General features: G+C 47.9%; 1 protein-coding gene across 13 annotated transcripts in view; it reads left to right on the forward strand.

The window, feature by feature from the left end:
- The window catches only part of VPS13D (vacuolar protein sorting 13 homolog D), a 286,614-nt gene extending 274,641 nt beyond the window's left edge, over window positions 1-11,973 (forward strand). For 10 of the 13 annotated variants that reach the window (XM_057499741.1, XM_057499745.1, XM_057499746.1 and 7 more), the window contains 2 exons: window positions 8,195-8,435; window positions 8,888-11,973. In XM_057499741.1, coding sequence (XP_057355724.1) covers window positions 8,195-8,435; window positions 8,888-9,019 — 373 coding nt within the window. In that variant the 3' untranslated portion in view covers window positions 9,020-11,973. Of the gene's footprint in view, window positions 1-264; window positions 3,435-8,194; window positions 8,436-8,887 lie in introns of those variants that run through there. The other 3 variants (XM_057499751.1, XM_057499752.1, XM_057499749.1) reach the window with 3 other exon arrangements.
- The last annotated feature ends 1,085 nt before the right edge of the window (window positions 11,974-13,058 follow it).

Raw genomic sequence — 13,058 nt, forward strand, 5'->3', positions numbered from 1 at the left:
GATGAGTAGCAAAATGCTAATTTTATTTCTTTTAATGCTTATTTGTCTCCTTTAAGGTAAAGCAAGCTAGGGGAGGGTCCTGAGGGACAGGAGTGTGTTTTGGTCCGTGGAGGAGTTATCTGAAGTGATGTCACCTCCCAGGACAGCCCTCAGTGCCACTATTAGAAGCAGTGTTAAACTGACCTTGTCTCCTATTTTTGTAGCAGGATTTGAATGGGGGCATCAGAAATCAAATGCAGAATTCATTTGTTGCTTGCTTGATAGGATGCCATCTTCCTGGATGTGTTTCGTGTAATCCAAACCCCCACAGTGTTTTTGGAAGGCCTCTTGATGATGGAGCTACATTACATTGTCCTAGTCTAGCTCAGACTGCTGTAACAAAATACCAAAGACTGAGTGGCTTAAACAACAAAAATGTATTTCCTCACAGTGGTGGAGGCTTGGAAGTCCAGTTCAGTCCCTGGTGAAGGCTCTTTTCCTGGCTTGCAGATGGCCACCTCACTGTGTCCTCACATGGCAGAGAGAGAGCGCACAAGATCTCTGGTGTCTCTTATGAGGATACTAATCATATAGGATCAGGGCCCCCACCCTTATGACCTCATTTAACCTTAATTACTTACTGACTCCAAATAGTCTCACTGGGGTAAGAGCCTCAGCATAGGGACATGGGGGGTGCAGTTCAGTCCACAGCATGCATTATTATGTATTCTGCTCTTTGAGTCCAGCCTCATTCTGGCCATCACTGCAATACCCAGGATCCCCATGCAGTTTCGCCCCAGGGAAGACTTGACAGTCCTGCTTCCTTGGGGTGAGGATTTGGTGTCATAGCTGCACTTTACACCACTTTGCCGATGGAAGGTTGGTCTTTGGATCAGAGGCCCAGAGAGTCATTCCTTGGGTCTAGCAGGGCATAGTGCAGAGTCTGTAGGCTGGCAGCCCCATGAGCGCCGGGATTTTTGTCTGTTCCATTCACTGAAGAATCCTTAGCACCTAGAACAGTGCCTGGCACATAATAGGTGCTCAGAAAATATTTGTTGAATAAATGATAGCTGGGTGGATGCAGTGTGGCATTATATTAACACGAGTTCACTTTTCCTTTTTTGGGGGATTTTTTGGTAGAAGGTTGAGATTATAAATTATTGTACGTTGTACTTTTACTGTCCTCCTCCACTCACCCCTATTCAAGTTGAACCATCTCTGTCCTTACAAAATGCATTTTCAGTAGAATGACATACGCCAAAAACACAAGGGAGAAGTTGTGTAGTACAGCTAAAAGGGCTGCCCCCAGGGAGAGACACATACTGAAAAGAGCCACAGAAAGCCGAACGCTGGACTCCGGGTGAAGTCTGCGAAGTGGCTTTCATGGAGCTCTTGAGATTCGTATGAACTTCAGGAAGATACTGGCATGAATGAATTTTGACTCTAAAGATGAAAACTGTGTTTGAGGGTTAAATCTTGCCAGTGAATGTTGAAGGAAGCACGGAGCGCATGGCCTGCCTTAGTGTACAAGGAAGAAGTCGTCAGGGAGATGTTGCTCCCAAGTGTCCTCGGTTGTCAGGCTGGGTCTTCCCGGTGACGTGGACATTAGATTCATCACTTTGTAAGAAAGGGGTTGCAGGAAAAGCACACGAGTGCCAGGTTATACCTCTGACTTTTATCCTAGAATTGTAATTAAAAACATGTTTAAAGACCTAATTATTTGCGTATTTCCCTTCAGAGTTAACCCCTTAAAAGGGTCTTTAATACCTTGTTCTACTGTTCTAACTAAATGTTTCCACATTTTTTCCAGTTGGACTCACTGTTTCACTTCTGGAAAATCTTGTGTAACTACTTCCTGATGTAGTGAAAACCCCACAAAGTCCCCAGGGCCATGGTTGCTTCAACTTTGTTCTTTTAATTTTTTTATTTTATTTAATTAATCAGTATTAAAAAGATAGCTATTGACATGATTTAAGGTCTGGCCAGTGGAAAAGGCTTCAGTTTCAAATGAATCAACTATTTCCCTGGTATGTTGCAGAATTACCATTGCTTCCCATTTTTCTCAATTTTGGTTTTGAAATACGATGCTGGGTTAAGATGATGTTAAAGTAAAATTCGTATAATTAAATTAACTTTTCTTTATAGCTAGTGTCTCTAACTGCAGCCAGAAACCTCATTTTCATTAAAAAAAGAAAGAAGTCCCTATTTTATTCCTAACACGTTGTCACCAAGTTACATACTAGCATTTTAAGTCTAGGAGGGCTCTTGCCTTTTCCAAAGAGGTGCCCCCAGGCAACCCACACAACCACAGGAGCTGCCCTAACATACTGTTTACGGGATTTTGACAATTGGATTATATTTTCAAAAATGTAGTTTTAGAAAATAGCACTTAGGAGATCTCTTAAGACAAAAAAGTATTTAAAAAAAATAAAAATGACCTATAAACCCACTAGCCAGTGAATGCGCTCTCTCTTTTGATGAAATAAACTCTTGCTCATGGTTAGCAAATTCAAAGAGTACAGAAAGAAAGAAAATCAGGAATAAAATTCTCCTTCCTTGCCCGCCTTGTAAAATGCTGTTTATGGTATTTTTTTATCTTATCTATTCTTCTTGAGAAGTAGCAGATAAAGATAGAAATCAAAAAAAAAATTTTGAGCACAGGCTATAGTGTTAATTCTAATAGCATTTAATTATAAACATTATATTAATATGTACAGTCTCAAAAACCCCAAAAGACAGCTCCTTTTGTGAAATGGGATAGAATTCATTGGCTTCCATTTTCTAAACCAGGAAAGAATCAATCAATAACCATTGGCACTTAGGGAATTAAATGTTCTTTGATATGCCCCTGAATTTAAACTTGCATTTGAAGGGTTAGCCAGTTAACACTGATAAAGTTACTGGGTTGCTAAATCTTTCAATCAGTTAAATCAAAAGTTTCTAGAGAATTCTTTACCTTTACTATTGGGTAAAATAGACCCAGCATCAAAAGTTGCATGTATTCTGACAAATTCTTAGACTTTATCATGTACATTCATTACCATTTCATTTTCTAGGGCTACCTAACATAAACTTACTGAATTCTACTACACTCCAGCACGAGTAAGCAATTTGCTCTTCCCTCAACGAGTTCACCGTAGCAGAGGAGCAGACAGTATTACTGTCTGTAGCATATGATTGCTTTTTGAATAGAAGCATGAGCCATGTGTTATGGGGCCGCAAGGGGGAGTGATTAATTTATGCCCAGAGAGCCAGGGGAGGCTATAGATAGGCTGTGACCTGGTCCTGCAGGATGAGGCGAACTGTGCCAGGAGGGAAGAGGAAAAAGGTGCATGCGCAGAGACAAGCGCTAGGCAGAGGCGAAGAGGCTGAAGAGTTAGTGGCATTTCTGGAGAATTTGAGTTAGCCACGTGTGGTGGCAGCATGCGTGTGGGAGGGAGGGAGCCGAGGCTGCCCTGGGAGGTGGGCACAGGCCAGACTCAGAGCTGTAACCTACTGGCCACACTGCATTTACCTCTTTTGTAGGCAGTGGTGAGGTTTTGAAGAGAATACCACTAAAATGTCCACAGGTTAAAAATGTAACTTTGACAGCAACAGATAAATGGATCCAAGTTGGAGAGTCTGGAGACAGGACACCAGTCAAGAGGCCCTGGGAGCAGCCAGGGAAAAGGTGGAGAGGCTGAAACACAGACAGGGGCAGTGAAGAAGGGTAGAGAGAGGGCACAGCACTGGGAGGCATTTAGGAGGAGCCATCAGTACTAGTTAGAATGGTGCCAAGCGGAGGATATGAGCAAGGAGGGGCTTGAGAAGGAGTCCTGGGCTTCTAGCCTGTGTGGTTGGATGGGGATGCCACCAACTGCAATAGGCAGTCTAGGGAGGAGAGAACTGAGAAGGAAGGGCAGCTCAGCAGAGGGCATCGCTGAACTCCAGGGACTGGCGGGATGTCCTGCAGCGGCCTGGCTCAGAATGACGCCGTATCAGACACATGGACTCGGGGTGACGCACTCGGTGGGGGAAGCCTATTCTAGGACGCCTCAGAGTAAGATGACTCAAAGCTTTCCTGATTTTGAAATGACTCCAACGTGAGTAGAACATAGATATATAATAGAGTTAATAAGGCAAAAAAGGGGGGGGGAATAAAAGAAAAAAAATCAAATTGAAGAGGGTGGCTGAAACAATTACTTGACAAATTTCTCTCTCTCGGAGCAGCAGTCGCTCCTGAACCCATTTTCCATGTGGAGTTTTAGAGGGACTCTCATTTCTCCAACCTGCTGATGCAAGGATTTGTAAACTTCCAAGGAGACCCTCCCCCACAGGATCAGGGCGACCCGGCCTCTGTCTCAACACAAGAAGCAAATGACAGCAGCCGCCATCAGCTGAGCATCTCTCCTGTTCTGGGCACATAGCTAGGTCTTCTCATCCTGTGGCCCCGCAGAGTAGATAGGATGATCCTTGCTCTACAGGTGCCAGCAGGGGAGTCCTAAGCAAAGCCTTCTGGCTAGCAGTGACTGGCTGGCTCTGATGGCGTGTCAGCCATATGCCCTGGAGAGGACATTATCACCTGCCACAGCGTGAGAGGCTGAAGCCATTGTTGACAGTCAGTGCGCTGGGGTTGCTGAGAGCCCCGTGGTGGTCATGGCCTGACGTGTTGTTAGGGAGAGTGGGCGCTACCTCGCAGTGGCCAGCTTCACCCGCCATCAGCATCTGATGTCTCAGAGAATGATGCGAGCCACATGCCCCAGCCTTCCTTTCTCTCAGGTGAAACTGTCTGACGTCACTCCCAAGGCCAGAGTATTCTCTGCCTCTTCTTAAAGGAGAGTTAAAATTAAAATTTTTACCCTAAATCGAAAAATCTTTCTTTTATAGATCAGTTATAGAATCTGTAGCAACCTAAAATGTGTGCACAGAACCTGTGGAGAGCAGGCCCTCTGCAGGTGAACAGGCAGGGACGGAGGGAGGGAGACGCTGTAGCTTTGGAGGCCGGCAGAGGGGAGGGCTGGGGACACTGCTGTGGCCCGGCTCCTCGTCACCCTGAGTGGCGGCTCCTCTCTCACGGAGCAGTGAGTATGGGTCCATCTTCATTGTAGGAGGGGCGCCCCTATTCTGGAGCTCAGTTTTAATTATTCTTTGATGTGGTTGCCAGATTTTGTAAATACTAGTACTACTAATGCTAATGAAACCCAAGCCTCGGCCATTGGTTGTAGGAGCTCAGGGATTGTGTCAGAAGGAAAATGGGGAGACAGCTGTTTGCACAGTCAGTCTCTGCATTCTTGCTCAGAACACAGTAGGGGGACCCTGGCACTCCAGCTGCGGCCCAGCTATTTCCCTTTCTCCTCCTGTTGGTGATACTCTTGCTCTGTAGTAGGTTTCAGGGTGGGGTTGGGGCCCCTGGACTCGATAGAGACTGGTGCCCATTCACAAAGCTGCCCTCTCCCCTCACCTTTCTGCATGGCCTCGGGTCTTTTGACTCTACATCATGAAGGAGGCCAGCAGGGAATGTCATCTCTATCAAATGTGGACACTGAGCCACAGAGAAAGCAGCGGCCTGGCCAGCAGGCTTCCTCCACTGTGTGAAGTGCCCCCAGCACACACCCCAGCCTGGAGCTGCCCTTCCTCCCCAGGTCCTTCTAGCCCGATTGGGAACGTGAGCCATCTGTGGCATCTTGGAAAGCAGTCTATTTTAAAGCATATAAAAGTGTTCCAGTATGGAAAGTGCACTAATAATGTCAGCCACTCTGGCCCAGGCATCAGAGCAGCTGCCCTCACGGAAAGGCCTTGGCCTGTCCTGGAGCCTGTGCATAAACGTCGGCCACAGCAGGCGCCAGAACCCGAGGGCAGGGGCAAGAGCGGTGGGGTGGGAGAGCCCTGTCCTGGGCTCACATCCCTGCTCTCAGCCCAGCCGTGGTGGCCGGCTTCAGGGGTCCCTTTTGAGCACCCATTTCAGCCTCACCAGCCCCGTGCCCAGCCTGCCTGTGCTCAGAAGCCATAGGCTGTAAGCTAGCCCCCCGTGAGCTCTAGCTGGACTATGCCGCTTCCTTTCTGTGTCAGGATGTTTGTTTCATCTCTTTCTGTCTCTGTTTCCTCTTGCTTCCCCCTGGACTAGCTATTTTAGATTGAGTCAGTTTGATTAAGTGATAATACTGCGCCCTTGATGCTGCCAGAGCCTGGGATGTGGGAGATTCTTGTGCTAAGTGGCCTGAACACCAAAAGCTGCTGGGTATTTCTAATTTTGGCATTGAGACTTTACAAGTCTACATTCTTGGCATTGCCAACCAGTTAGAACAATAAACCCCAATTTTGTCATGCGAGACTGTAATTAAAATGGCCCTGGAACTGGGCAGATAGTCACCGAGCACTTATGGGGTGGCTGGCTCAGTGGCAGGTGCTCAGGGAGAGCCGATGGGTGTAGGATGTGGACCCTACCTTACCTCAAGCACCTCAGAGAACATAAAGAAAGCAGAGAGTGTTTGGTCATGCTTTTGAAGGGAAGCAGTTAAGTATTCAAAAGTCAGACCAGGGCTGGAGTATTCAGGGAAGCTTCTTGGAGAAGTTGGAACTTGAGATTCTCAGCTGGGGTGGCGTTCTGAATGGGGGGCTGTCTGAGCCCAGAGGTGAGCAGGTGCCCAGCACATGCTTGGGTGAAAGGAAACTGGCTTGTCCACCAGCTGGTGGGCCTCTGTCCCTTCAGCAAACAAAGCCAACTGGGGACCCTTGTCCCCAAGCAACTCCAGGGGGAGCCTCCACTCTGAGTGACTACAGTTTGGAAATTCTTCTCAGGATGTCAAGTTCCAGGGGCCCGGAGCTTGACAGCCAGCCCGTTGTCAGCTCTTAGTATTCCTGCCCCGTCACCCACCCTCCTTTGCTGCCCCTCATAGTCGCTGTTCATTGTAGAGGCTGTCACAAGATGCAGCGGAGGCAGCCAGGCCCCGGAGAGCTGTCAGGGCTGTTTCCAAGGGTCATTGCCCTTCATTCAGTAGCTGAGCCAAGAGGTTTGATGTGCATAAATTTCCACTTTAAATCTGTGAACTCCCTGGAGGAAGAGGAATGAGATCTTTTCTGAGCAGCCCTAAAGACCCTAAAAGTAATGACTGAAAGTTATGAGAATCAGGATAACAGCTTTACTTAAGAAACCACTGTCTAATTCTTAGAGGTTTCTGAGAATGCAGTGGTGGTCTCATGGGTTCTTGTCACTGGAGGTATTGAGCAGAGACAGGGTGACCTCTGAATAGAACCGAGACAGGAAGGGTACACGCACGGGTGCCAGTGCTAGAACACTGTGCTGTCGTGTCCACCTGCCTGTTGGGAAACTGATTTAATCCTGCTTTCCCCCTGCCATCTTCATCCCCCACACTGCCATGCCTTGCAGCCCCTAGCGTTCACCTTGCCCCCATTAGCAGTGAACTTTGCCCGCTGCTGATTCAGTCAGCATTTAAATGTATGCATTTTCTTCCTCTATTTTGTTCTGTTTACCAAAGCCTTCTTACAGTTTTCTTTAAGCCTTAAACTACCTAAAAACTCTCACTGAAAAAACACCCCACACAATACAATAAAACTGTTTCTTTTTTTTTTAAGGATAGTATAGATCATTATTTTATTATTTTTATTTTTTATTAAGGTGTCATTGATATACACTCTTATGAAGGTTTCACATGAAAAACAATGTGGTTATTACATTCAGCCATATTATTGAGTCCCCTCCATACCCCATTGCAGTCACTGTCCATCAGTGTAGTAAGATGCCACAGAGTCACTACTTGTCTTCTCTGTGCTACACTGCCTTCCCCACGATCCCCCCCACACCACGTGTGCCAATCATAATGCCCCTCGATCCCCTTCTCCCTCCCTCCCCACCTGCCCTTCCCCACCCCTCCCCTTTGGTAACCGCTAGTCCTTTCTTGGAGTCTGTGAGTCTGCTGCTGTATAAAACTGTTTCTTTTGCTGGTACTATTGGTTGTCATCATGAGCTGATATGGATCCAGCACCCTGTGTACAAGGAAGGGACCGTGAGCTTTACAGCCCCTCCAGGCCAGTGTCACTTTTATTTCTAGTTTCCAAGTGAGGAAACTGAGGTTCAGATGCAGTCAGTGAGGGGGCCTGGATTCCAGGCCGGGCCTCCTCCCACGTCTTCTGGCTCAGTAACCAGTGGTGGCGGGCCCCCACGTGCTGAGGTGAAGCTCCGTGTGTGTGCCATTCTGATGTCCCCCTTCCTTGACAGCTTCATAGCCGTGGAGAACATCGATAGCTACTGTGTGCTCATCTCCTCCAAAGCTGTTTACTTCCTGAAAAGTGGAGACTATGTAGATCGAGAGGCCATTTTCCTAGAAGTCAAATACGACGACCTCTACCACTGCCTCGTCTCCAAAGACCACGGGAAGGTGTATGTGCAGGTGACCAAGAAAGCAGTGAACTCAAGCAGTGGGGTGTCCATCCCTGGCCCTTCCCATCAGAAGCCAATGGTGAGTACACGCCTGGCCGGGCTTCTTGGCACCCCCGGGCTGGGCGTGTGCACTGGTTACGCGAGAGAAGGGGCCCTCCGAGAGTGATGTGAATCCCGCAGGTGCGGTCCTTGTTCTGGCCCCTGGTGCTGCCCCAGCAGGGCCTCCTCCTCCGAGCCAACACCGGTTCTCAGTCACAGGGAGTCCCGAACGTCAGGTGGTTATGGGTGGGCTACACAGTCACCTGGGGAACATGTTAAAGATCCAGGTTCCAGGAGTGTACCCCAGACCTTGAATCAGCATTAACTAGGAGTAGGCCCTAGAAACCTGTTTCTTAAAAGTACACCTGCAGTGTTCTGAGCTGAAGCCAGGCTGGGAGCGAATGCCCAGGTGAATTTAAACTGCCTGTGTCCTGTGAGTCCGTTTGGTTCCCCACCTTGGGGGCAAGTTACTCATTCGGTTCTGCTCTTCAGGTCCATGTGAAATCGGAGGTCCTTGCTGTCAAGTTATCACAAGAAATAAACTATGCAAAGAGCCTTTACTATGAACAGCAACTTATGTTAAGACTCAATGAAAATCAGGAGCAGTTGGAGCTGGACTCCTGAGAAATCCCGGCTGCCAGAGAGGTGCTCCAGGACACGAACCCCAGATCAGTCGGCAGAAGAGGCCCATGGGCTTGGCTTAAATTAGAGGCAAAAAAAGAGTAAGGTTTGGGGGATGATATCAAGGAACTTGGGAAAGTAAATATGGGGCAGAGGGAGGAATACAAATGGAAACTATATTAATTTGTGGGTTGCGTGGAGGGATTACTTTTGATTATGGGGAAGTAATTTTTAAAAGTATTGGTTGAATAACATAAAAAAAAGTATACCGAGGTGACTAATTTCCAGATTGCCCTGTATTTTGTTAACATGTATATATATATATATATATATATGTACAACTGTGTGTTTGTAAATATACAGGAGCATTTCTGAACAGAGCCCGTGATGTGTGTAAAGGTTTGTTAACTGTAAAGTAGTATAAAATTATATTGGATCTTCTATTGCACTAATTCACACGTCTAATTCAGGGTACTCTCTGTAAAAAGGCATTCTTGAAAGTTGAAGAATGACATGTCAGTTTTGGAAACTAGAGTGTTCACAGTCACGTGGCCTGAGGTGGGGTGGCAGGTGCCCTGAAGTGGTGCCATGAGGGGGTGGCTGCCCAGGCTGTGGCTGGAGCCAGAGCTGCCCTTAAAGAGATGGGGCCAGTGGCTCAGAAACCCACCTTTATTTATTTCCCACCCCCATTTTAAAGCTAGTTCCTAGATTATCACAAGTTCTTTTTTATCTATCTATTTGGCTTTCTCCCAACTAGTCTTGCCAAACTTTGAGGAAAACTATTCCATTACCACATGTGTGTGTGCGTGCACAAAGGCACACGCACACACACACCAGCATTATATTTTTCTTGGCTTATTATCAGAGGGTCAGTTGGAAACTTGGTAGGCTCTGTTGATTTAGAAGGAAGTAAGTCCCACAGAACTGTTTATTTTAACAAATCAAAAGTCCACAAACTTATCAACAAAGCCTCTGCAATGAGAATGTGCTCCTTCCTGGACAACAACAGGGGGAAGGTGGGACTCTTCTCTTTAATGAAGCCACAGGCAGGCGCCAGGTCCCCAGCCCCGGGGTCAGTGATGGCAGTACCAGGTAACAAGGGAGAGGGAGATAGTCTCAGAAAGGGAATAACATTTGAGTGTTAAAAAGCCATTTTTGTAAGTGTTTCATGGAACCAAGTTTTGGCCAAAACATCTCTTGTCCTTGGTTTTAAATTTCAGCCAGTGGTAAGGCCTGGCATGAATGCCCTCTTCTTCATGGGTCATGTTCATGGTGTGTGTTTCCTTTTCTGTAAGGAATTAACAGGTTGGGCGTGGGGGAGCCTCAGTCTAGAATGAAGGACCGACCAGCGTTGTGGTTTTAAAACTTGATTTTAATAAAGTTTACCACTTTCTACAACCTTGTCACATGCAGCTGAGATCTCAAACTCCTCGGGATCAGTGGATGTGTAGAGGTTTTGGTGTTTGTAACTCATGACCCGAATCCTTCCAAGACACAAATGAGGCTGATCTGCCTGTCTGTCTGTCTGTCTGTCAGTCCCCAGCACTGTGCATGCGGGCACTCCCTCTAGCGCAAGTGCTCAAGGGCGTCAGCTAAGTAACCCTTTCATGGGTCATCGTGAACTCCAAAGTTTGTATAGTCTTCACTGAACTATAAACCTGTGCATCACAAAACTGAGTCTTGGCATTTGAAGGGCTGGGATGGGTTTCAGTTGGTCTTTGCTGTGTGGCAGTCAGTTGTATTAGCGCCCAGCCCGGTGCTGCAGCAGGGCACGAAGGGTTGCCTCCCGCGGGTCTGTCCCCTCCCTGCTCCCCACAAGCTTGGCTTACTGTTTTTCCCACCACCCACTGCTTGAGATCATGATCTCTTAAAGGGGAGACTCTCAGAAGGGTCCATAGTTTGCATCAGTGAGCCTTCTGTCATTTTGTGGAATGAAGTCGTTGGAAATTCCTGTTCTGGATTAAGCAGTTTAGTGTCACTACAGGGTCTGCCTTCAGTCCCTTGAGTGTCCTCAGCCCCCACTGCACAGAGTTGGTGGAGGGCTGTGCTGAGCAGGTGTGCCAAGGAGGACTGGGGCGGGGCACGTGCCCCTCCTGCTCCTTTCTAATTTTAATCGGCCCCTGAAATAGGTGCCCAGCTCCTCCAATCGCGCAACCCTCCTCTGACATTTGCCCTTCCGACTGCAGATGTTAAAATGGGATCTGAAGACCAAATGTGGGGGCTGGAGGTTGCCAACCACGGGCTTCTCCAGCTCTGCTCTGCCCCCACAGCCTCATGCCAGCCGGTGATAAGGTTTCAGGGGCTTTGGACAGAGCTTCCTGGTTGGCCAGGAAAAAATCTGAACTTTGGAGGAAGCGGGCCCTGCCTCTGGCTCCTTGAATGCCGTTTCTTTTTAAACTGGTATTTAGCCAGTAATGCCTGAGACTTTGTTATGATAATTTCTACCGATTTTCATGCTGCCTCAAATACACAGTTACCCTCAGAGGAAAGTAAATTGAATAAGGAGAAATTGGATAAGGCAAAATCGAAAGCTATCCTAATTCTCTGACCAGGCACAGTTGGCCAACACATATTGCTGCCTGACCATAGCTGCTTTTCTTTGCCCGCTGGGAAAGCAAGCCAGAGGTCAGTGTCTCCCCACACCGCGGCCCGGTCAGCACTGACTGGAAGAGGGGAAAGCAGCCCCTCACCAGCCCTGGAGAGTCCTGCTGCCCAGTGGGTACTACTCACCTCAGTGTTCAGAAGGCTCCAGGGCCGCTTTATTTTTAAACATCATCTGTGCCTCAGAATACCATAGTAGCTGCTTGATAAAATTCTGAAAATAAACTATGTGGTTCTGCATTGTGTAAACGTTATTACATACAATCACCGATCTGTAAAGACTCTTTAATCTGTTTCTCATATCAGAGTCGTAATTTTTCTTCCTGTGGAATAAAAAGGTCTGTTGACTTCCCAGACATGTTTTCTCCCAGTTCTTTGGTGTTCCACAGATCCTAGGACCGTCACCAGTGACGGGCGGCACACATACTGCCGTGGCCACAGTAACGTGCAGCCCCACCCCTCGCTCCCAGGAAGCACACCCCCAGCCAGCCCTGCACCTTGGACATTACTTAACTTTCCAAGAGTGAGCAGCTTCGTCCTCCATCCCGGGCCGCATGGCGCTCCTCACGCCTCCGCTCTTGGGTTACTGGTCGGGGCCCTGGCAGGATGGAAGCTGTCATTTACGAGAAGGGGCGACTTCAGGAGAAGCAGGTTCAGAGCCCACTTTGGACACGTGAAGGTCAAGGCGCCTATTTGGAGGTGTCAAGAGTGCAGTGGGGCACACAAGCCTGGAGTTCAAGAGAGAAGTCCAGGCCAAAGGCACCAGTGGGGAGCCATCAGCATACTAAGGTCACGTGGAGGCAGCAAAAAGAAAAGGCCCCAGATACGAGCCCTGGGGCTCCCCAAAGTTTAAAGTGTAGGCAGAGGGAGACGACCATCCGGAACACAGGCAGGAAACCAGGAGGGTGTGGCCCCCAAAGCCAAGTCCAGAAATGCTGCAGGTAAGTCAAGTAGGATGAGGACCAACCACACTGGGTTTACGTCATCGAGGTCACTGGAGATCTTCTAAGAGCAGTTTTAGCAGAGTGGCAGAGGTGAAAGCCGGATCGCAGTGAATTCAAGAGAAATATGGAAGGAGAGAAACTGGACGCAACTAATACTCACAATGCTCTGGAGTAACCTGGCCATAAATGGAGTAAGAAAGTGTAGTAATAACGGAGAGAAGGAAGACCACCTGGGCAGGGAGATGGGTAGGTACAGTGGAAACTTTAGGGGATTCTCTTCTGATTGCTTCCATTTCCTCTAGGAAATCAGCAAAAAGTGGTACAGGGTATGGGGCAGGAAGCAGTGGAGATTTGGGGAGAGAGGAGAAGATGTGAAACAGTCGTTCAGGATAATGGAAAAGTGAACAGACCAGGGAGGTACACTATGTCCGCCAAAGAACAATCAGGGCCCAGTTGGGGCTGGCGATTTTGAGTTTAAAGTGAGGCCAGGCAGCCTG

Source organism: Manis pentadactyla, chromosome 4, assembly GCF_030020395.1.
Source record: "Manis pentadactyla isolate mManPen7 chromosome 4, mManPen7.hap1, whole genome shotgun sequence".
In the NCBI taxonomy this organism is placed as follows: domain Eukaryota; kingdom Metazoa; phylum Chordata; class Mammalia; order Pholidota; family Manidae; genus Manis; species Manis pentadactyla.